This window comes from Elephas maximus, chromosome 14 (genome assembly GCF_024166365.1).
Source record: "Elephas maximus indicus isolate mEleMax1 chromosome 14, mEleMax1 primary haplotype, whole genome shotgun sequence".
NCBI lineage: Eukaryota > Metazoa > Chordata > Mammalia > Proboscidea > Elephantidae > Elephas > Elephas maximus.
Genome location: NC_064832.1, coordinates 65,134,564 through 65,157,401, shown reverse-complemented (window position 1 = coordinate 65,157,401; position 22,838 = coordinate 65,134,564). Strand labels below are relative to the sequence as shown.

At 38.0% G+C, this 22,838-nt stretch overlaps 2 protein-coding genes across 4 annotated transcripts in view; one reads left to right on the top strand and one right to left on the bottom strand.

Moving 5' to 3' along the window:
• The window catches only part of BORA (BORA aurora kinase A activator), a 37,300-nt gene extending 36,885 nt beyond the window's left edge, over positions 1 to 415 (bottom strand). For all 3 annotated transcript variants that reach the window (XM_049853429.1, XM_049853430.1, XM_049853431.1), the window contains exon 1: positions 72 to 415. The gene's annotated coding sequence lies outside the window, so the exon portion shown is untranslated. The remainder of the gene's footprint in view (positions 1 to 71) is intronic.
• Positions 416 to 426: 11 nt separating this feature from the next.
• On the top strand, positions 427 to 22,027 carry MZT1 (mitotic spindle organizing protein 1). Its single transcript, XM_049853433.1, has 3 exons — positions 427 to 588; positions 16,337 to 16,482; positions 20,013 to 22,027. Exons 1-3 carry the CDS (start codon positions 516 to 518, stop codon positions 20,034 to 20,036), a joined length of 243 nt encoding a protein of 80 aa, XP_049709390.1. The 5' UTR covers positions 427 to 515; the 3' UTR covers positions 20,037 to 22,027.
• Positions 22,028 to 22,838: the final 811 nt, after the last annotated feature.

Genomic DNA, 22,838 nt, shown 5'->3' with positions numbered 1-22,838 from the left:
GTCTGGAGCCGGGAAAAGTGAGCTATCCTATTACAAACAGGAGGAAAGGCCAGGAACTATAAAGAACGTACCTACTGGTGTGTGTAAAAAGGAAACCACGCTTCCCAGGGCAGAAAGCCCTCAATAGCGACTCCAGGGTGCTCCCGAGGGGCCAGACCCAGAGCCCACGACAGGCACAGACTCTTTAACTCCCCGCTTCCGCGCTGTCTTAGGCCAACCAGGGCACGGGGCTCGTGGACGACTGGCCAATCGCGTCCCATCGCTGTCCGCGAACCAGCCAATCGCATCGAGGCCGCGTAGTAAATTCGAATGGAAACTCCACGCTTCACATTCCGCGTAGAGTAACGAGGCTCCAAATTCAAATGAACGCAGCCGCACGCTGGCGACGAGCGCGAGGGGCGGAGCCTCCCTGGCGTGAGCGGAGGACGCGCGGTGGGATTGCCCGGGGGAAAGGAAGGCGCTCCAGTTCCGGGTCAGGCCCTTCCCCGCCTCCGTCGGCCGGACCGGCCTGAGCCATGGCGAGTAGTAGCGGCGCTGGGGCGGCGGCGGCGGCAGCCAATCTGAACGCGGTGAGGGAGACCATGGACGGTGAGTTCCCGTTTTCCTTCCTCTACCTCGCCTCCGCTTCCACAGCGAAGGCCCACAGGCGAGGGTGAGGCTAGGGAAGACTTGAGGTCGACCTTCTGCCCCAGACGACATCTTCGAAGATCTTCCAGGAGGACTGGCCGGAGCCGCAGGGCGGGCCGATGGCCTTATCCTTTGAGAGTTTTCTCTTGGCTCCTGCGTAGTTCGTCGCGCGTGCGGCGTTGGGACCCCCGCGTCAACCTGGCGCGCGCCCCGCCCCTCCCGAGCCCGACCTCCAACGCCTCCTCTGGAGCGGGACCCCGCGCGCACCGACCCCCAGACCGCGTCCCGCCCCTTCCTCGACCCGCCTGCGCTGTCCCCGCGCTCCCCGGCGCCCTGAGCGCTCATTCCGTGCTGCGCTGCGCGCTGCGACCCTCCCTCCCCAGATCTGGCTTCCACGTCCCCTTCCCGCGCCGGATCTGCGCGCCCAATGCGGCGGAGCACCCTGCTCCGGAGCGGGAAGCGGTGCGGGAGCGCACTACACCGTAACTTCCTAGCAGAGAGCCTGTGTCTGGTCACCGTTCTGTTCCTTGCTTTGGCACTTAGGTGGACGCTTTGTAAGTATCCGGCAAATGAACAGATAGCCCCTTCATCAGAAATGCGTCGCTTTTTTCTTGGATCGGATGACGGCCGTGTCGGGTTTTGTGGGAAGTGGCCAGTTTGTGTGCCACGGAACACGTGGGTGTGAAGCCTACTCAGGCGTGGAAGACGATTCAGACTCTTGGAGTTAGACGTATCATCTACGGTCTGCCTTGCCGCTTGTTCGTATCTCTGTGCTGAGCTTAGAAAAGCTACTTAAACATCTTTGAGCCTGTCTCTTTTTCTGTAAAATACAGTTATCCCAGGATTAGTTGTATTCGAGTAAGATGATGAGATAAAGGCATAGTAAAGATGACCAATAAAAGGTAGCTTTTCTCTAATTTTTTCTGTTTATTGAATGTCCTCCCAGCTGCAGACTCCTTTCTTTGTCTCCGCTTTACATGCATCCAGCTATAAATGAGTGTTGGATGGATGTTAAATATATCTGCTTACACGCTCCCTCCTAATTTTCCAGGGGATACCCGCATCAACCTCCATCTCCGTTACACAAACAACCCCACTGAATCCTCACTAGGTAGTGTCAGCCTTCCTGCCATATATGTGTCTCCTTTAATGCATGTTCTACTTTGTGATACGTTCCCTGGTTATCATCCCTTCTGATAACGCCTCTGCCTTTTCTTGCACTGGCTTTGCTTTCCTTTTCAGAGAATTACTTGTACTACTAGAGCGCTTGCATAGCTAATTTTTACTTACCCAGTATCTACTTTGCTGTTTTTCTGAAAACTAGAATTTTGTCCTTAACACCATATCCAGTCTATTTTGTTTCATTTTTCTCAATGTATCACAGCTAATTAATTTTGTAAATGATACGTGTACATAGGAATTTATATATATGACCTCATCATCTATCTTTACCTGGAAGTCAACTTGCTTTTTGAACAAAATGGGGAATATGAGACTTCGCTTCTAGCCAAGTGTGTAAGCTGTGCTTAGGTTCATTATTAATGTGGCCATAGAATCCCACGTGACTAGAAGCCGTGTGTTTTATCCCTGATGGAACTGCTCACCCATCACCCATTGCTGTCGAGCCTGTTCGAACTCATGTACATCACCTACTGATGTGCAGGTGAGAACTGATGGTTTGTATTGGTTGCCTTATCAAAATCTTTACTGAAAGAACTTTGTGTAAGAGGATGATTATAGAGAGTGTTAAGAACATGAAAAAGTGAAGATGAGAAATATTTTTTTAAACAAATTGGAGGAAAGGAGGTATGGATTAGAGAACATGGCTCCTCTACATGGAGTCCCTGCACTGCACTCTAGTTGGAGGTTCGAGTCCACCCAGATGTACCTCCAAAGAAAGGCCTCCTGAAAATCAGCCATCAGAAACCCATGGAGCACCGTTCTACTCTGACACACATGGAGCCACCTTGAGTCGTAATTAACTCCACAGCAACTGGGTTTTTGTTTTTCTTTGTTGTTGTTGCTGGTTTTTTTTTTTTTTTTTTTTTTTCGCTTTGATGGACAGAAATTTTCTCACAGGTTAGAAGGCTAGAAGTCTGAATTCGGGGTACTAGCTCTAGGGGAAGAGTTTCTCTGTCCACTCTGGGCAACTTTTTATATTTTTCAGCTCCTTCCACGGTTTCTCTTCACTCACAACAAGAAAGTAAAAAGAGAGGCACCAGGTTGCAGTGGGTCAACATTTGTAAAACATGGTAGTTCGATGCTGTTATGTTCATTAGAACTCTAAACTTACAGGAGTACCCTGCTGTAATGCCATAGTTGGGGCCCCAGACATTCATTCACATAAAATGCGGCGTTCAATTATTGCAGAGTTAATGGAAGATAGTGTTTCCTAAGCTGTCTATAGTGATTGGGGCACAAAGCTGAAGAGTATGAAACATCCAGTGTACACAGTTGACCATACATTGAGCTGAAAAAGTAAAGGTAGTCGTTACGTAATCCCACCTTCCTCCACCCTTATGTTCAGAAATAAAACTTTAGCTTGTCCAAAGGCCTGGGCTGACCTACTCAAATACCATTTGTCATTTGAAATTTTGTTAACCTGGGCCTGCACTATGTTTCAGTCTATCCATGAGAGCCTGAGTGAAGTGTTCAAAAATTGGTTGAGTCCCATTTCTTTCCTCAGTGGCAGATGTTGTCTACCCTTCTTTGCGATCACTTCATCTCCTGACACTCCCTCTCCCATCAGTATTGGAAAGAGTCAGATAACAGATCTAAATTTATTAATGGTTTGCATTTTAACACTTAAATTTTAATTGCAAGATAATGGGAGGAAGTAGATGGGCACCCTGAAAGAAACCTGATGGATCCCAGCTCCGATTATAAGGTCTGTTATATAAGATCCTCTACTCATCCTTAGAGCCTCAACATTTTCTTCTTGCATTCTGTCTTTGAAATAGCCAGGCCTTTTCACCTACCTCTCTCTCTCCTGCAGTGTACTCAGTTGCTTCTTTTGCTTTTCAGTATTTTTAAATTTTAGGTACTATTTATTGATAACTTAATACTTTATTTTCTTTTTCTTATGTTCTGAAACTTTTTTATTATCTCTAATTTTAACTTTACAGCTTACACTTTAAAATCCAGAGGCTTCAATGTGTGTTACCCATTGCCATTGAGTTGATTCTGACTTACAGCGACTCTATAGGACAAAGCAGAACTGCCCCATAGGGTTTCCAAGGAGTGCTGGGTGGATTCGAACTGCTGACCTTTTAGTTAGCAGCTGTAGCACTCAACTACTATGCCACCAGGGTTTCCTCAGTGTCTATTACAAGGCTTTATATATTAGTAAGCTTAAGAAACATGTTATAAAAAAGGAGTTAGAAGAGTCTACAGGGTATTGATTCCATATCACTAGCACAGCAAGACAGTGTCAGAGAAACAAATATACCATCCATGCTGCCACCATCAATCTGATTGCTCATGTGAGAAGGAAACCTGGGAGTCAGTCTTGCTTTCTGTCACCTCCCCTACCTCCAAGTCTCCCCTAAGCCCTTTCAGTTCTTCACTCAGCTCAGATTTGACTACTTGTCTTAATCTCTCCTATCCGTGCCACCTACCACGGTCTATCACCAAAATTGCAAAAACCTAACTGGATTCCATTTCCTTATTTGCTTTGGCAGTTTTCAAGATCCATTCTGTTTTTTTGCAGCCAAAGCCTTTTTAAAAGGCAAATCTGATCTTGTCACAATTCTGGTTTAAATCTTCCAATAGCTTCTGAAGTTCCAAGATCTTCAGTAGGGTGTTGGTGGATTTTCATGACGGGATTTCATACTTTACATTCATTCACCTCCCTTAATGACACTGCCTTCATATTAGTCATCCAGATCTGTGAATTTACAAGTTGCTTCTACCGTCAGAACATTTGCACAAGGTGTTCTCTTCCCTCTTTCTCCTGCCTCATTGGCCTGGTTAATTTCTACCTCCCCTTGAAATCTAAGCTTAACTCTCACTTCTTTGGACAAGTCTCTCCTAAACACTGTACTCTTTAAAACTAGGTAAGAGGAGTTTGTAGATACACTTTAGAAGCACCCTATTCTTTTTCTTTAATTTACTTATAACTAGAATCAGTTTTGTGTGTATGTGCGTTTTTAATACGTATCTCCCCCTAGACTGTAATGTGAGAACTGAGACCATATCTATTTTGTTCATCACTGTAAACAAAGCGTCATAGTAGGCACAAAATACATATAAGTACCAACTACACCACTGACACTGAAGAAATACTGACTGCCAACAGTTTTTGTCAAGTTAGGGAGCAAATATCAGTGTGAATTTTTAAAGAAAGCTTAAGGAGGAAATAGGTACTAGAACACAGATGCACCTGAAAGACAGCATGGGATTGTATATAAAAAGGCAGAGAAGAAAAGCGTGAGCAAAGGCTGTGAGTCAAGAATAAACACAGTTATTTATAGACAGGGGTCTGTGATAAAGAGACCAAACTCGAGAGAGAGAACTTAACAGGAAATGATGATAATGTTGGAGAGTTGGAGTAGGGCCAGGGTATGTGTTCTGGTTATCTGTTGCTGCGATAACAAATCACGCCAAACTTAGTGACATAAAACAACAAAAATTACTTACTATCTTTTGTGATTCTAGGTGTTGACCTGGCTCATTGAGGTAGGGCTCACTGAAGTTCTCTCACGCATTGCAGTTAGACAGTGGCTGGCTGGAGTCATCTCTAAAGATTCTTCACGCACACGTTGGTTTATGGATTTTGGCTGCCATGTGGAGCTTCAGCAGAGACTTATCTGGAGCATGTTACCTGGATTTCCTTACATTGGTAGCTGGGTCCCAAGGGAGAGTTTCTCAAAAGAGAACCAGGAGTGAAGTTATATTACCTTTTTTAACCTAGCCTCAGAAGACACTGAGGTGAGAAGACAGTGAGCGGTATCACTGTTGGGAGAAGCAGTCCACCATGGGCTCTGAGCATCCCTCTTAGTTTTACTAAGTGTGCCAGGAATGCAAGGTCCTGACCACTCTTTCCCCGGGACATTTCTTAGGATTGTGTTTATAGGAAGCAACGGTGAGAGATGAAGTGACATCTCCCAGATAAAGAGCAGGCTTGCTTATTGCTTATTATAAAAGTGGGGATTCCCCAAACTTAGTGTTCCTCTCATGCAGTACAAACTCAGTGCATGCTCAGCATCTGTCAGGCCCCTTCTCTGTCATCCCTGTGGACTTACAGGCCCAGAGGTGCTATGCTAACACATTAATATTCTGGCAACTGCTTCTGTTGTAACTGTCTTTTGTCACTGACCCAGGAGTCTCATGTTTTCTGTAGCATCCATGAAACCGTGGAGGGTGATACCAAAAAATAACCAAACCCATTGCCATTGAGTTGATTGTGACTTATAACAACCCTAAAGGGCAGAGTGGAACTGCCCCATAGGGCTTCCAAGGAGCGAGCGGCTGGTGGATTTGAACTGCTGACCTGTTGGTTAGCAGCCAGGGTCTTACCACTGCGCCACCAGGGCTACTTTTGAGGGAAGCTAGTAAGTAGAGTAAAATTCCAGACTGTCAGTTACTTGCATTGCATTGCATTTGTTAGAAACAAATCACTAAGTCCAGTCCATATTCAAAAGAAAGAATCAGGCTCTACTTCTTGATAGAATGTCAAAGAGTTTGTAGATATATTTCAAAACCATTACAGTATGGAACACTTTTTAAAATCAATTTAGAGGTAATTTACATGAAACAAAATTTACCAATTTTATGTGTACAATTCTATGAGTTTGGCAAATATATACGTCTGTCTAACCATCACAATTAAGATACAGAATATTTTTATCAGCCCACAAATTTCCCTCGAGCCCCTGTGAAATAAATACCTTCCCTCCATCTCTATCTCCTGGCAGCCACTAACTTGTTTTATGTCAGTAGTTTTGCCTTTTTTAGAATGTCATATAAATGGAATCATACATACATAGTTTTTTGTTTCTGATTTCTTCACTTAACATACCGCTTTTGAGATATATTTTGTTGGATGTATCAGAAGTTCATTCCTCATTATTACTGAACAGTATTCCATTGTGTGGATAAACCACTAATTGCTGATCCATTTAACATTTGATGGATATTTGAGTTCATTCTAGATTTTAGCAATTAGTAAATTTACTGTGAACATTCATTTACGTGTCTTTATGTGGATACAGGTACAGGTAATTGCCAACTACAACTGTCTTTTTTGGGGGGGGTTACATCTTATTTTTAGTAATACGTACTGTATACAATGTTAAACTGTATCTGTGAGTTTATATGTAATGTTTCTGACCCCCAAAGACAAATAAAGATCGGATTTATAAAGATAGGGATAATGAAAACTAAAAGAAAAAAAAAGAGGTATTCGTCTTGGATCAGAATCGACTTGGGACACAGTCATTGGAACAGAACCCTGTCGTAAGTCAGGGACTACCTAATATATATTTTTATTTCTCTTCAGAAAATACCACGATGTAGGATTGCTGGGTTGTGTGCTTAGTGCATTTTTTAATTTTATATTTTAATTTTAGAGTGCCAAAGTATTCTCAAGTAGTTATACTGTATTATAATCCTACTAGCAATCTGGGAGTTTCAGTTGCTACCCCTTCTTTTCAGTACTTGGAGTTGCCAATTTAGGACTCTCTTGTCATGTAATAGTATATGATTGTAGTTTCAGTTTGCATTCGTATAATGATTAATAATGAGGAGACTCTTTTTATGTGTTATTTGCCATGTGTATATCTTTGGTGAAGTGTCTCTTCATGTCTTTTACTCACACACACACACACACACACATTGCACTCATACATATTGCATTGCCTGGCTTTCGCTTGGCATGATGATTTTTGAGATTCGTCCATTGTTGTGTGTATAGTACTCCATTCCTTCTTACTGCTGAGAAGCATTCTGTTGTATAGGTATTCCATAATTTAATTGTCTGTCTGTTCGTAGACATTTGGGTTGTTGTCAGATTTTGGCTATTACAAATAAAGCATTTAGCGTAAACAGCTTGTACACCCACTGCTGTTGAGTCGATTCCGACTCATAGTGACCCTACAGGACAGAGCAGCTTATAGCATATGCTATTTCCTCCTCTTTTTCCTTTATATTGTTGTTGTCTTGCATTTTACATTTTACATGTCATAAACTCACAGTACATTGTTTATATATTCCTTTTAAACGTTAACTTTCAAAGTGGTTAAGAAATGAGGAAAAATATCTTCTGTATTTACTCACATTAGAAAAAATATCTTTTATGTTTACTCACCTTTTAGCATTTCCAGCTCTCTCCATTCCTTTGTGTAGATCCAAATTATGATTTTTTCATATTTTCCTTCTGTCCGAAATGCTTCCTTTTACTTTTTGTAGTGCAGGTCTGCTGGGTCTGAGTTCTCTAGTTTTTGTTTGCCTGAAAAGTCTATTTTACCTTCATACATGTATGTTTTTAATTTTGCGATTGTATTTTTGGTGAAAGCGTACACAGCAAATTAGGTTCCCATTTAACAGTTTCCGATTTCTGTGCACATTGTTCAGTATCGTTGGTTACGTTTTTCAGAATGCATCAGCATTCTCATTATTTCCATTCTGGTTATTTTGTTTCTGTTAGTTTAGCTTCCCACCTTCTCCCCCGGCCCCCCATCTTCTCATCTTTGCTTTAGGGTACATATTGACCATTTGGTCTTATAAAGATGATTATTTTAAAGGAGCACAGTACTCAAGGGTGGTCCTGTTTCTTTTATGAGGCAGTTATTTGGCTGAAAGATGACTTCTGGTAGTGGGTTCAGTCCCAAATTTAAAGGGTATCTCAGGGCATTAGTCTCAGGGGATCCTCTAGTCTCTACCAGTCCAATAAGTCTGAAGTTTTTACGGAATTTGAGGTTTGTTCTACATTCTCCCACTCTATCTGGAATTTTATCTTCATTTTTGAAAGATGTTTGCTGGGTATATAATTTTAGTTTGAAAGGGTTTTTTTTTTTTTTTTTTTCCTTGTGGTAATTTGCTTTCTCATTGTCACCTGGCTTGCATAGTGTCTGATGTTAAGTTTGTTGTCATTCTTAACCTTAGTTCCTCTGTATATAATCTATCTTTCTCCCCCACATTTACTGTTTTCTCCTTATCACTGGTTTTCAGCAATTTGATGATGATCACTTTGCTGTTCTTGTTTTATTCTGCTTGATCTTCTTGGTTCTGTGTGTCTATAGTTTTCATCAAATTTGGGGGAATTTTGATCTTAATTTCTTCAAATATTTTTCTGGACACCTCCTTTTCCAGGGCTCTGATGACATGTATCTTAGATTGCTTAATATTGTTCCATAGTTTACTAACTCTTTGTCCATCCTTTTCCAATCTTTTTCCCTCTTTGTGCTTTATTTTGGGTAATTTCTGTTGTTGTATCTCAAGTTAATTGACCTTTTGCATTGTCTAATCTGAAGTTTCGTATATTGTATTTTTCATCTCTAAAATTTCCATATGAATCTTCCTAGAGCTTTTATTTTTTCCTTCATTGTGTTCATTCTTGACCATATTAATGTATTTACAGTTGTTGTTTTAATGTTATTGTCTACTAATTCCATCATCTCTGAGTTTGTTTCTGTTGATGGTTTTTCTGCTGGATATGGGTCATATTTTCCTGCTTTGATGAATGCTGGATTTTGTTGTTTTCCTTTAAAGGGGTAATTTTTGTTTGACTCTTCTTAAGGAAGTACGAAATGAGATTGTAAAATGGGGAAGTAGGCTTTTTTTGTTGTTGTTCCAGAGGGACATGTGAAAATTGAGAATGGTGAAACAGATTTTTTTAGGAAAATGGAGAAATATAAAACATTAGCTTTTTCCAAGTTTGTCATTTTGCCAAGTAAATACAATAGAGGGAGAGAGGATCCTTGCTAGGAGGTAACTACAGGAATGCACAGGGGACATTGCTAGGAGGAGGAATAAGACTGTTGACTTCTATTTGATAACATTTGTTAGAATTTTAGAATCTGTAAATTCTGTAGGGTAAATAGTTTGTTGGTTCCAGAGGGGAGAATATTTGCAATAGGAAAAATAGAATAAGAAAGCTAAAAGTATAGCCAGAGGATGCTCAAACTCTGTATTTTGAAACTGCTACAGTTATTGATTATAACTAGATAAAGGGTACAGATATAAGGAGTGTGAAGATAGCATCAGAAGTGAGAAGGTCTAAGAAATGAGGACCAGATAGATTATTGCATGCATGAATGTTAAAGTCACAAGAACTGATAGGAGTAGTAAAGGAGAGTTAGGAAGTCTTTTGGAAGAAGGATAAAATTGATAAATCCAAAACTGCTTTCTTGTTTGCAAAAGTGATCAAAGACACATCATGAAAAACAAAAGACACAGGTATTTAACATTTAGGAATGAGAAATAGGATATAATCAAAATCCAGAAGAAGCATTTATATTATGCCATGAGCAGTTTCATACTGAAAAAATAAAACTATAATTGAGATGGACGGTGTTGAAATGACAATTTAGAAATGAGTAAATCTGAAGAAATTGAAGGTGTTACTTAAAGTATATTCTATAAAACATGTCAGTCACGGATAGTTTTGAACTAGTTCCCTCAAACCTGCAAAGACCAAATAATTCCTGTACTATCTTTTACTATTCCAGAGTGTAGAGAAAAAAGCACTTAATTTTGTTTGTTTAATAAAAATGTTGGCAAGGTCCTGAAACCAAAACTTAAACTGCACACCAGTCTCACATGAATTACAGATTCTAAAATTCTAACAAATGTTATCAAATAGGAGTCAACAGTGTATTGTAAAGACTCTCCAACTTTGTTAAGGTAAAATCAAAAGACCTTTATTGATGTCAAAACATTGCAGTGGGAGATTGCAGAGCCTCAGGCTGAAGCTCACAGATTTTGGGGAAAATGTAAGTCACAAGTAATTATAGTGCTGAAGTGGGGAGAATAAAGTTGCGCCTTTACCCGTTTGTTTGCAGTAATTAAGGTCAGTTAAAGGCAGGGCAAGTAAAAACTATCTTTAACATTATTGGTTACATGAGTGTGTTGATTGACTAAAGGACGTAATTGAAAGACATGGGGCCAAGAGGGGTAAATGTTGGTTACAAACTGGCGATATGATGGATATTTTCAGGTATGGTTGATTAACAGTTACCTTGCTTAGAAGGTTAGATCTCTGGAGGAGAATGGAAACAGAGTTTCCATGATCTATCAAGGGGCTCAAACATAGCAACAATTGTGAGAATAGCACAGGAACTGGCCATGTTTGTTTCTTTTGTATGTAGGGTCTCTGTGAGTCAGAAGCCACGGGAGGGCACCTGAGAACAGCAACACTGAGAACAGCAACATCGTTTTGCCCAATACATCAGAAACTGAGGAGACTGAGATCAAAAGTTTCCATTAAGTGTTCATATTCTTCAGCCTAACCACAAAAACTCATTTCCTTAATAATGGGTTGGCTTCTAGGCAATAAAAGTAAATCTGTGGGAAAGGTTACCTGGAGCTGCAAGGCAGCAGATATAAAATGTAAAATCTGAGTGAAAGATTACATTGAGCTCTTTGAGTTAGTTTAGTCATTTTATAGATAGGTTAGATACCCAGAATAATTTATTACTACCAAAAACTACCAAGTGGGGTTTTATTTAGGTACCTAGGAATGGTTCAGAGTTAGGAAGTCTGTCAATGTAATGTATTACCTGACTAAGTTAAAGGAGAAAAGCTACATGGTCATTTCAGTGGTTGATGAATAGGTGCTGACAAGACTCTATATTTTTTCCTGATTGTTATGGATTGAACTGTGTTCCCCAAAAATGTATGTCAACTTGGCTAGATCACGATTCCCAGTATTGTGTGATTGTCCCCCATTTTGTGATCTGATGTATTTAGCCTGTATATTGTAAATCCTAACCTCTGTGATGTTAGTGAGGCAGGATTAGAGGCAGTTATGTTAATGAAGTAGGATCCAATATACAGGATTAGGTTGTATTTTGAGGCAGTCTTTTTTGAGATGTAAAAGAGAGAAGTGAGCAGAAAGGAGAGGAGCCTCTTACCATCAAGAAAGAAGAACCAGGAGCAGAGCATATCCTTTGGACCCAGGGTACCTGTGCTGAGAAACTCCTGGACCCAGGGCAAGGTTGATGCCAAGACAGAGAGAGAAAGACTTCTGCTGGAGCTGGCACCCTGAATTTGGACTTCTAGCCTCCTAGGCTGTGATAGAATAAATTTCTGTTTATTAAAGCCATCCACTTTTGGTGCTTCTGTTATAGCAGCACTAGATAGCTAAGAGAGAATTTCTGTTAGAAACCATTGACTTTTTTAACATCAATGTTAAAGGCATTCTAAATAAAATTGGAAATACCTGCTTTTGTTGCTTTTTTTGAACATTGATTTGAAAGTTTTAGCAAATAAGGTAGAATAAGAAAAAGAAAAGGCTGTTAAAAAGGAGATGAAACTGTTACTTGTAGATGAAATGATTATGTGACTGGAAAACAAAGAACCAACTGAAAAACTGTTAGAAGCTTCATTAGAGTTCATTAAGGTGACTGGCTACAAAATAATAAGTAATATCCTGGGGTATTAGCAATAACCATTTAGAACATACAAGGGTGAGGTAGAAACAAAACTAAAAAAGAAGTTGACAGTTTAATATGGTGGATTGAGCACTTGTTGAAACTTATTTTTCAGCTGAAACTTGTTATTCTCCAAGCACATAGAAAATGATAAATAATATTAAAATATAATTATCGGGATAGCCATTTCAAAAACAAGGGAAATCTCCATTGGTTAGAAAGAGAGAGGTCCCCCCTCCCCCCCCCCCAAAAAAAGGAGCAGATGGGAACCACAGCAGGGAATTGGGAATGAAACCTGACCAAGCATACCACCCTGCCTGAGTGAAACTTGCAGTCCAAAAATGGGCCATCTGCCATAGCCAGGGAGTGAGAAGTGCCATTCATGTGTGTTCTGGGTGTGGAGCTAGCCTGCTTCCATAAGGCTTGATCCAGAGGGCTAAAGGCAGTATGACATTACCCCTCCAGGAACACATCACCAATCCAGGAATGCAACAGAAAGATCCCCTGTGGAAGATGAGCTTTAAGCCAAGAACCACAAAGCACCCAAGGTAGATAAAAAACAAAAAACTAACTTAAAAAGTGAAAATAAAATGTAGTAATAATAGCTAATACTTTTATTGATCACTGTCATACGCCAAGCACCGTTCTCAGTGTGTCCTTTAATACTCACAGCAGTACTATAAAATAAGTACTGTCATTATCCCCGTTTGACCCAGTGATAAAATAAAGGCACAGAGAGGTTAACTAGCAGTAAAGCCAGAATTTGAGCCTAGGTAGTTTGGCTTTAGAGATTACACTCTTAACTGTTCTCTCTTGCTGCTTGCTTATACTTGAAGAAAGAGATTATAGAGCAATCTAAAAGGTGGTTTAAAATAAGGATGAATATTTTGGTGAGTGGCGTCTGGGGTCTTAAAAGCTTGTGAGCAGCCATCAGAGATACTCCACTAGTCTCACCCCATCTGGAGCAAGGGAAAATGAAGTAAACCAAAGACACAGGGGAAAGATTAGTCCAAAGGACTAAGGGACCACAACTACCACAGCCTCCAACAGACTGAGTCCAGCACGAGATGGTGCCCGGCTACCACCACTGACTGCTCTGACAGGGATTACAGTAGAGGGTCCTGGACAGAGCTGGAGAAAATGTAGAACAAAATTCTGACTCACAAAAAGACCAGAATTGCTGGCCTGACAGAGACTAGAGAAACCCTGAGAGTCTGGCACCCAGATACCCTTTTATCTCAGTAATGAGGTCACTCCTGAGTTTCACCTATTCAGCCAAAGATTAGACAGGCCCATAAAACAGCCCAGGGGCAAGGACTAGAAGGCAGGAAGGGACAGGAAAACTGGTAATAGGGAACCCAAGGCCGAGAAGGGAGAGTGTTGACATGTCAGGTTGGTAACCAGTGCCACAGAACAATGTATGTACTGATTGTTAATAAGAAGTTCTATAAACCTTCATCTAAAGTACAATAAAAAATTAAAATAAGAAGGAATCCTCAAATACATAAAGACAGGAACAACAGTGCCACGAAATAAGTAGTTGTGAAACAAGCATTTAGTTATGAAATAAATACAAGCAGTTATGGGGGAAAACTAAAAATCTTAAAATATAGTTATTGAAATAAATAGATAATGTGAATAACTGGCTGGATACAGTTGAAGGGCAAAGTATTAGTAAATCTGAGTATCAAAACTGAAGACAGTGAAAATGAGAAGGGTTATCAGCTTCCAGCCAAGATGGAGTAACAGACCAGATTTACCCGCTACTTGAAACAACCAGCAAAACCCAGACAAAACGTCAAGCAAGTTTTTACACCTTGGATATCAAGCAGCAAAGGACAGTGATCCCTGAGACACAAGAAACAAATGAGCTGAGTCCTATGAGTGCCCCAACTTACGGCCTTTAGAGAGTTTCCAGGCCTCAGTTCAGAGAGGGGGAACCCAGTCAGAACCTGGTGAACATGCTGAGTTGTCCAGGGACAAAGGCAACTAGAGCTCACAGGACAGAGCAGTACTTGTTAGGGGCCCTCAAGTTGATTTCGACTTACAGTAACCCCTGAGAGAAAAGAGTTGCACAAAGAGAACAGTGGATCTCCCTGGAGTACTCAGTAGAGCGTTGATCAGCACACCCATGTGCGTGTGTGCGCGTGGGTGTGTGTGGGTATATAAACTACCCAAAGTTGAGGAAAGAATTCTTAAAATGATTAAAGGGAACAGTACCCTACATGTGCACAGGTATGTACCAGCTAAATGGAAAACCTCATAATTGATGAGATATTGAATAGAGTACTCAGAAGAGTCTTTTAATAGTGCGAATAATTAACCCTAGACTAAACAGGGCTCTCATCAGGCATAATCTTAAAGGTAAGACTTGATCATACTGTTTCTAGAGAACTACATCCCATCAGAAAATTTAAGAATATTTTAAGAATACAAAATATCCAGCATCCAAAGAGGTGAAATCCACAATGTCTGGCATCCAGTTAGGGATCACTAGGTAGGCAAAAAGCAGAAAAACACAGCCTGTGATAAGGAGAAAAATGTACCAATTGAAAGAGACCTAGAGCTGATACAGATGTTAGAATTATCAGGCAAGGACATTAGAACTGTATTCTGTATGCTCAGTAAGTTAAGTGGAGACAGGATGATACATATTTTTTAAAAAGACTCAGGTTGAACTAGGGATGAAGACTACAATGTCCAAGATGAAAAAGTGGGATAGGCCCATCGCATGAATACTGTAAATTTTTTTCTTAGTGGGACTTGAATTTAAATTAATGAATGACTTAATATTGTTAACGTGTATGTTTTTTCCAAAATAATATGTAGGTTTCTTGTGATTGAAATCAGAATCCAAATGTAATTTGGTTTTGAAATTGATAAAGTTTTTAAGCTCACCTAGAGAATAAAAGGGCTTATGAAAATGAATGGTGGCAAAGGAATCTTTAACCTACTACATGCAACGTAAAGTTAGTGTGAAATTGTGGTCATGACACAAGGTGGACATACAAGTACACAGATAAATGGAAATTTACTGTGTGCTAAATGTGGCATCTCAATGAATAGCAAAAGGATAGATCATTCCGTAAATAAGATTGGGGCAACTGGCATATTTCTGAGAAGAAAAGTTAGGTCGTAACTCCAGGTAGTTAAAATTGAAATGTTTAAGGAGGGGGAGAAAAAGAAACTTTCTAGTACTGGAAAAGAATACTGGTGACTTATTGTATAATTTTTGCATAGACAATTACTTTCCAAATGTAATGCCAACGGAAAATGATACAGAAACAGTAACATATTGACCGTTGACAAATTTTAAAACACACTATAGCAAACAACCAACATAAAGTTCAGTGAAGACAGTGTATTTACATCCTGTATTAGTAGGTATTCTTGGAAAATGACTTTTGGAAACCTGCGTCCTCTATGCTAGTGTTTCTCAAACTATCCATGTCAGAGACTACTTTGATAAACTCCATTAAGATGATTACTTTAAAAATGAGATTGAAAAATATAGGCTCTCATTTTTATTTTTAGGTTCAACAGACATAAATTACTTTGAAATTGTTCTAAGTTTCTAAACACAAAGTCTTAAATACATATATTACTGAATAAAATTTGTTCAGTATTCATCCCACAGAAATAAAATTTAATTTGTAGAAATACTTATCACAATATTATTTTTATGGGAAAAACATGAGAGCAACCTAACTCTTAGAATAGTGTAGTAGTTACGTACAGTGTTTCCATAAAATGGAATGCTATGCAGCATATTAAATGTAATGAAGGACTAAATGTAATAGGAAGAGTTCAGAATAATCCTGATTATGATAGATAAATTTTAAATAGATGTTGAATGAGTGATAGAGTATACACCAATATGTTAAAAATGGTTATATGGATAAAAAAAAAAAAAATGGATAGAGAATGTAAATTTATTTTTCAATTTCTAGAGTTAAATAAGGATAAAACAGTATTGCATTCCAACTTCCAAGTCTAGGGGTGCTCTGTTAGTTCCAAAGTAGTAATACTTTGATTAAAAACAAAAGTACTGTGTGCATATTTTAAAATGTAAGCTCTTTTTTTTAACTTTTCTCTATGCCTTTTTTTTTTTTTTCCAGTTCTGCTTGAGATTTCAAGAATTTTGAATACTGGCTTAGATATGGAAACTCTGTCTATTTGTGTACGGCTTTGTGAGCAAGGAATTAACCCAGAAGCCTTGTCGTCGGTTATCAAGGAACTTCGCAAGGCCACTGAAGCACTAAAGGTTAGAGACTCATATGTTAGTTCATTCTAAATAAGATGATTTCATTTAGAAAATTAATGATGAGATTTTGTGAAAGATCTTAGTTACACCACGTTAAACTAGCTTACAACACCATCAGAAGAAATCCTGAAGACCAGAAGTTTAATAGCATACGTTCAAGTTACCAAAATTGCTACTATCACGGACCATATTATCCTTTTTGTTTTTTTAAGATGAGATTCATATAACATAAATTAACCATTTTTAAGTGAACAATTTGGTGACATTGAGTACATTTACAATGTTGTGCAGTTACCACCTGTCTCTGGTTCCAAAACATTTTCATCACCCCAAAACTGTTAGGAAGTTGCTCCCCATTCCCTCCTGCCCTAGCCCTTGGCAACCACTAATCTCTGTTGTCTATAGTGAATTTGCCTTTTCTGGATATTTCATATGGCACCATACATGGGTGGCTTTTATGCGTGGCTTTTTTCACTTAACATAATGTTTTCGAGGTTCATCCATACTGTCGCATGTATTAGTACTTTTTTATGTTGTTAAGTGCTGTCAAGTCAGTTTTAATTCATAGTGACTCCATGAATAGAACTGCCTCATAGGGTTTTCTTTTGTGTTTATATATTTATTTTTAGTATCCCATGGTGATTCACTTCTCATTTCCTTTTATATATGCTCTTTAGGTATTTTCTTAGTGGTTATCATGTTGTTTGGTGCTGTAGAGTAGGTTTTTACTCGTAGCAACCCTGTGTACAACAGAACCGAAGACTGCCCGATCCTGCACCACCTTACAGTTATTGTTAGGCTTGAGCCCATTGTTGCAGCCACTGTGCCAATCCATCTCGTTGAGGGTCTTCCTCTTTTTCACCTATTTTATCAAGCATGATGTCCTTCCCTGGGGACCAATCCTTCTTGATAACATGTCCAAAGTATGTGAGACATAGTCTTGCCATACTTGCTTCTAAGGAGCATTCTGATTGTACTTCTGCTAAGATAGATTTATTCATTCTTTTGGTAGTCCATGATATATTCAATATTCTTTGCTAACACCACAGTTCAAAGGCATCAGTTCTTTAATTTCTTTATTCCTTGTTCAGCTTTCCCATGCATATGAGGCATTTGGGAACACTCTGGCTTGGATCAGACACACCTGAGTCTTCAAGGTGACATTTTTACACTTTAAAGAGATCTTTTGCAGCAGATTTGCCCAAGCCAATATGTCCTTTGATATCTTGACTGCCGCTTCCATGGGTGTTGATTGTGGATCCAAGTAAAATGAAATCCATGATACCTTCAGTCTTTCCTCTGTTTATCATTATGTTACTTACTGGTCTAGTTGTGAAGATTTTTGCAAAGTTCTAGCAAACAGGAAGAAATAATGAAAATTTTTTCTGTAATTTATGAAAACTGGGTAGCTTTCCGATTTAAATATTTTTTTAAAAGAAAGGATGCATGCTTATAATCTTAAAATATTTAAATCGGAAAATATAAAGAAGGAAACAAAAGAAAAAATCACTCAAGATTGCCCGAGAAATACCCAGCAATAATATTTGGTGGACATTATTCCAGATAGTACCATGATATTTTTAAAATAAATGCATTGTAGTTAATTTTTTTGAATTAGAAAAACAACCCTTCTTAGTATGCTTCCCTCCAGATTCAAAGGTATTCTTTCCTAACTGCTACATTGGGCTGTAGAATTTGGAGTTGAGAGAGAAATGAGAGACTAAAGAAGTCCTATGCCTCCACCTACCCTCCCCTTGGGGGGAATAAACTGACATAGCAAAGGAAAGTTGGGAAGAAGATTTTACTGGTCAGATTTCCCCAGGGCCAGCTCTTGCAAATTTTTGAAGTTTCAGTGGCCATCTGGTAACTATACATATGTAAGTGTCTAGTATACCATTGCTGCCCTCTCAAATAGAAAGTAGTTCTCCATTTGTGTAACATGAATGCTGCCCAAGCTTGACTTCCGTAGTTTAAGTGAAAGTACTTGGTTCATTGGCTGTATGTTGGGAGGAGAGCCTCCAAAAGTTAATATGAAATGGGATAAGGTGAATTAAATTGCATTTTGTTAAGGTATTCTAATTCAAAAAAACTAAAATTGTTTATATATATTTCAAGTTTTCTTTGAGGTAGGTAATACTGAGAATGGGGTTAAGGAGATGACAGAGTGCCAAAAGGTTATGTGGCTATACCTAATATTAAGAACCTGTAAGTCTAGAAGAGAGGAAGAAACATTTTAGAACAAACTTTTTTTTCAAACTAGTTTCTAATTCTCACAGGTAGTAAGCCTTATAAGTAGGTTATATAGAAAAACAAGGTATGTTTTGTTGACTGAAAAAAAAAAAGTTCCAGCCTTGTTTCAAATTGAGTTATCTATGATTTTCTCATATCCGAAGGGATTTTTGTGAAAGAGTTCTAAACCTAGACTAAACTTAAAAGTAAGTTTTAATTAGGAAGTTGAAATGAATTAAAAGCCTAATATTTATCTCCAAAATTGAACTTGCTTAAACCATAATTTTTATATTTGGCCTTAAGAAATTACTTGGTAGTTCTTGTATGATAATGGTATTGTTATTTAAATCTTTTTAGAAATATGCATCAAATCATCTATTGGTAATGATATGGTACCTGGGAATTTCTTAAGAATAATCTGGGAAAGAATAGTAGCTGGGGATGTAGGTGAGACAGGATTAGTTATGTGTTATTTCAGATGGAAGTTCATTTTACTATTCTATATGTATCTTTGAAATTTTGTACAAATTTTGTATGTCTAATATATATGTGTGTGTCTAAAACAAATATGTATGCATATTTTTAATATTATAGCTATAAAAACTGACCTTAAAAACCACAAACTGACCTTATGGACAACTAAGAACTTTAATAAACTAGTCTTTTCAACCATTTAATAATTAGAAACAACTAAAACAACTCCTAATCCGTTTATTCCTCTTTTGCCCTTTTTCTCGATGCTTCATAGCATAATGGCTCTTTTTCATTCTTAATCCCCTTTTCCCAATGTAAGAAACCAAAACCCAAACCAAACTCATTGCCATCAACTCGATTCCGAATCATAACGATCCTATAGGACAGAGTAGAACTGCCCCATAGAGTTTCCAAGGAGCGCCTGGTGGATTTGAACTGCGGACCCTTTGGTTAACAGCTGTAGCACTTAACCACTATGCCACCAGGGTTTCCCAGTGTAAGAAAGCATGCAGAAATAGACTAATGAAGATTATTGGGACAAAATGTGCTCCAACTTTATTTTCCAGTATCTGTATATTTTTTATAGGTACTCTTAGCTATTATTTAAGGTGATATATCAGTTTTCTGCTCTTAGCCTAGGAGAAAGTTCAACAGGTAGTGCAGATGCATGGCCACAAGGCATAAACCACTGCATTATCCTGACACAAGTAGTTTGGTATATATGGGGAAGGGTTGTTTGTAAATGACAGTGCAGTGTTGATAAATTTATCTCCATGGTGTCTCCTTTTCTACAGTTTTATTATAATGAATCTTACTTTCTTTTCTAGGCTGCTGAAAATATGACAAGCTGACTTTCTGAAGAAATCTTGATGAGATACGTCAAGCTTTGCAAGAGTATTTGAGGATTGCATTGTAGTCAAGAGTGTAGAATGAAATTACTGCATGCAGCAGTGTAGAAACATTTTCCTCTTTAAAAGAATTACAGAACCATAGCTTTATAAATCAGTGGAAAGTGGCTTACGGAGAGAACTATCCGATGTGTTTACTTCACATCTTATTCTTTTTTTTTTTAACAGCCCTAATGCATTGGCATCGCCATGTATATCGTATTTATGTATCCCTTATTTATAGCTCTGATAGCTTTAATTTTCTAAATAGTCTGTCTATCAGATGTGCACTTCTGCAGTGTGTGGTTGAAAGTATGGTAGAACCCATCAGTAGTGATGTAGTTATGACTTGTTGACATTTCCATTATAAACTTTAATTTTGAATTGTTTATGAATAATAACTGTGGATTTATGTTGTATTCAGCTGAAAGTTGACAGAATTTCAGCCACCATTTGCGAATTTTTATTTAGATTCATTATGTATATCATAATCCTGTTTTCTGTGTGAGCATGAAAAACATTTCTTAGAATCTGCTCTTTAACAAAGAGTGTTTAGTTTTTTAAACATAAAGTTTGGCTAGCAATTAATAATGTGAACCAGATCACTTTTGTATTGAAAAATAAAACTTTCAGAGACTAAAAAAGTAATGACAGTGTTCAACTTAGTATTGCTTGTAGTTTGAATCAATTAAATCTAATGAGGATATTAGTTGAGAATGTTTCTCTGAGTTTTATACTCTATAAATAAAGGCCTAAAAAAATGTATAAAATGAAACATACCCAACATGCAAAATTCTTTTTTACTTTTATTATGTAAAAGTAATTTGAGTGCTTACCTAATAAATCTTGAGTGGTTATCTCATAAATCATTAGATAGGAAGTGTCTTTCAGACCAAAAAAATGTTTATTTTTTTCCTGAAGAATTAAGGATTTCTAGTCATTAAACTGGAGCCCTAGTGGCATAGTGGTTAAGAGCTTGGCTGCTAACCAAAAGATCAGCAGTTGAAATCCACCAGATTCTCCTTGGAAATTCTATGGGACAGTTCTGCTATATGTCCTGTAGGGTTGCTGTGAGTCAGAATGGACTCAATGGCAGTGGGGTTTTTTTTTTTTTTTTTTGAGTCATTAAACATAAATTCAATAATCAAATGTTCTATATGAGCAATCATGTCTTTCTGAGATCAATTCTGTGTGTCATTATTTTTACCCTGAATGTTTTAAAACTAACCAAAGTGAGCATTCAAAATAAATTTTAGAAAAAGTTTTTGTTTCAGTAACAGCATCTCAATGGCATATTTTTCCTGAAACTAATATGGTCTTAATCTGATATTATTGTTCCTTAAATTTTAGATTTGTTTAAGCTTGTGGTTCTGTAGTTAATGATGGAACAAGCCTTCACTCTTTAGTTGTAGTTTTTTTTCTTTTAGACATGATGAAGTGATTTTAATAAGACTTAGTAGTATTTGAATAGCAATATTCTCTACAGTTTTAAGAATTGCATCATTTGGTCATTCTGACTTTTTAAACACATGGCATCTTTATCAAGTGCATTGGAAAGTCTGTTATTGGCATAACTGGTAGACAGTAATAACTTGTGATGATAAATCATTTGATTCATAATAATAACTGCAAATACTGCATGTTATTTATAAAATAAAAATCACTTTCGTTAAGCTCATAAAATAAAGCAAAATTTATATATAGTTTTAGGCCATAAGAGCTGATAGTTTTATTTATGACTTTGTAGATTAAGTTATTTATGTATGGAACAAAGCAGAAAAATGTATTGAGAAAGAGTTACGTTTACAGAGGACTTCTTTAATGTGTTACGTTTCTAAAGTGTAAACATATTTTTAATGCATACTTCAGTAATATTTAAGGAAATCAAAGTAATGATATAATTGCCATGTTGTGCATGTTATCAACAACAAAAAAATAAAACCATTCTGGTGGTATTGGCATGCATTTTGATTTAATATGCTTCTGTGAATTCAGCTTGTATTCCTGTAGGTATTCTATAAATATTTAGACACTTTTTAGTTATGTGTGATTTGAGAATATTTAAAGGTAGGTTATATAATTTATACCTTATTATCAGGCTTAAAGTGTAAAATGGAATACTTTTCCCCTGGTAGTGAAAGGAGATAGTTGTATTAACATTGCCTCAGGCTTGCAAACAAAGTTGGCAGTTAAAATAAGTATGAGGTTATATTTTTCAATACTTCAAATTAGAGCTTCTTTACCAGGTGAGACATTATGAAATCCCTGGCTGTGTGTGGAGCAGTATGTTTTACACTTATAGGATGCTAAATTTTCATCATAAATACTTGGTTTGTACTTAGATTTCATAAAATTTACAGTTGAAAAAGATAATACATACCCAAGTTGATCCTAACGTACTTAAAATTTTTTTCAACAGCTGAATCAAGTATCAGTTTTTAAACTTAAATTTACTATAATTAATTTAGTTCCTCAGTCACAGGAGCCACATTTCAAGTGCTCAGTAGCCACATGTGGCCAGTGACTCGGCATTGGCACTCTACTCAACTGTCCTTTCCTGTTGCTTTCAAACCCTAGTATACATAATTGGTTCTCCATCATCTTTGGTGTTATTTCATTTAGTATATACATCTTATAACCAACCTTATACATTTGGGTTACATATGGGCGAGAATGACCCTTCTGTTGTTGTAGGACGAACTTGTTGGTATTTGTGCTTGTTCAACTGGAAGAGCACTTCCCAGTGACTCACAAAGGAGAAGAGGG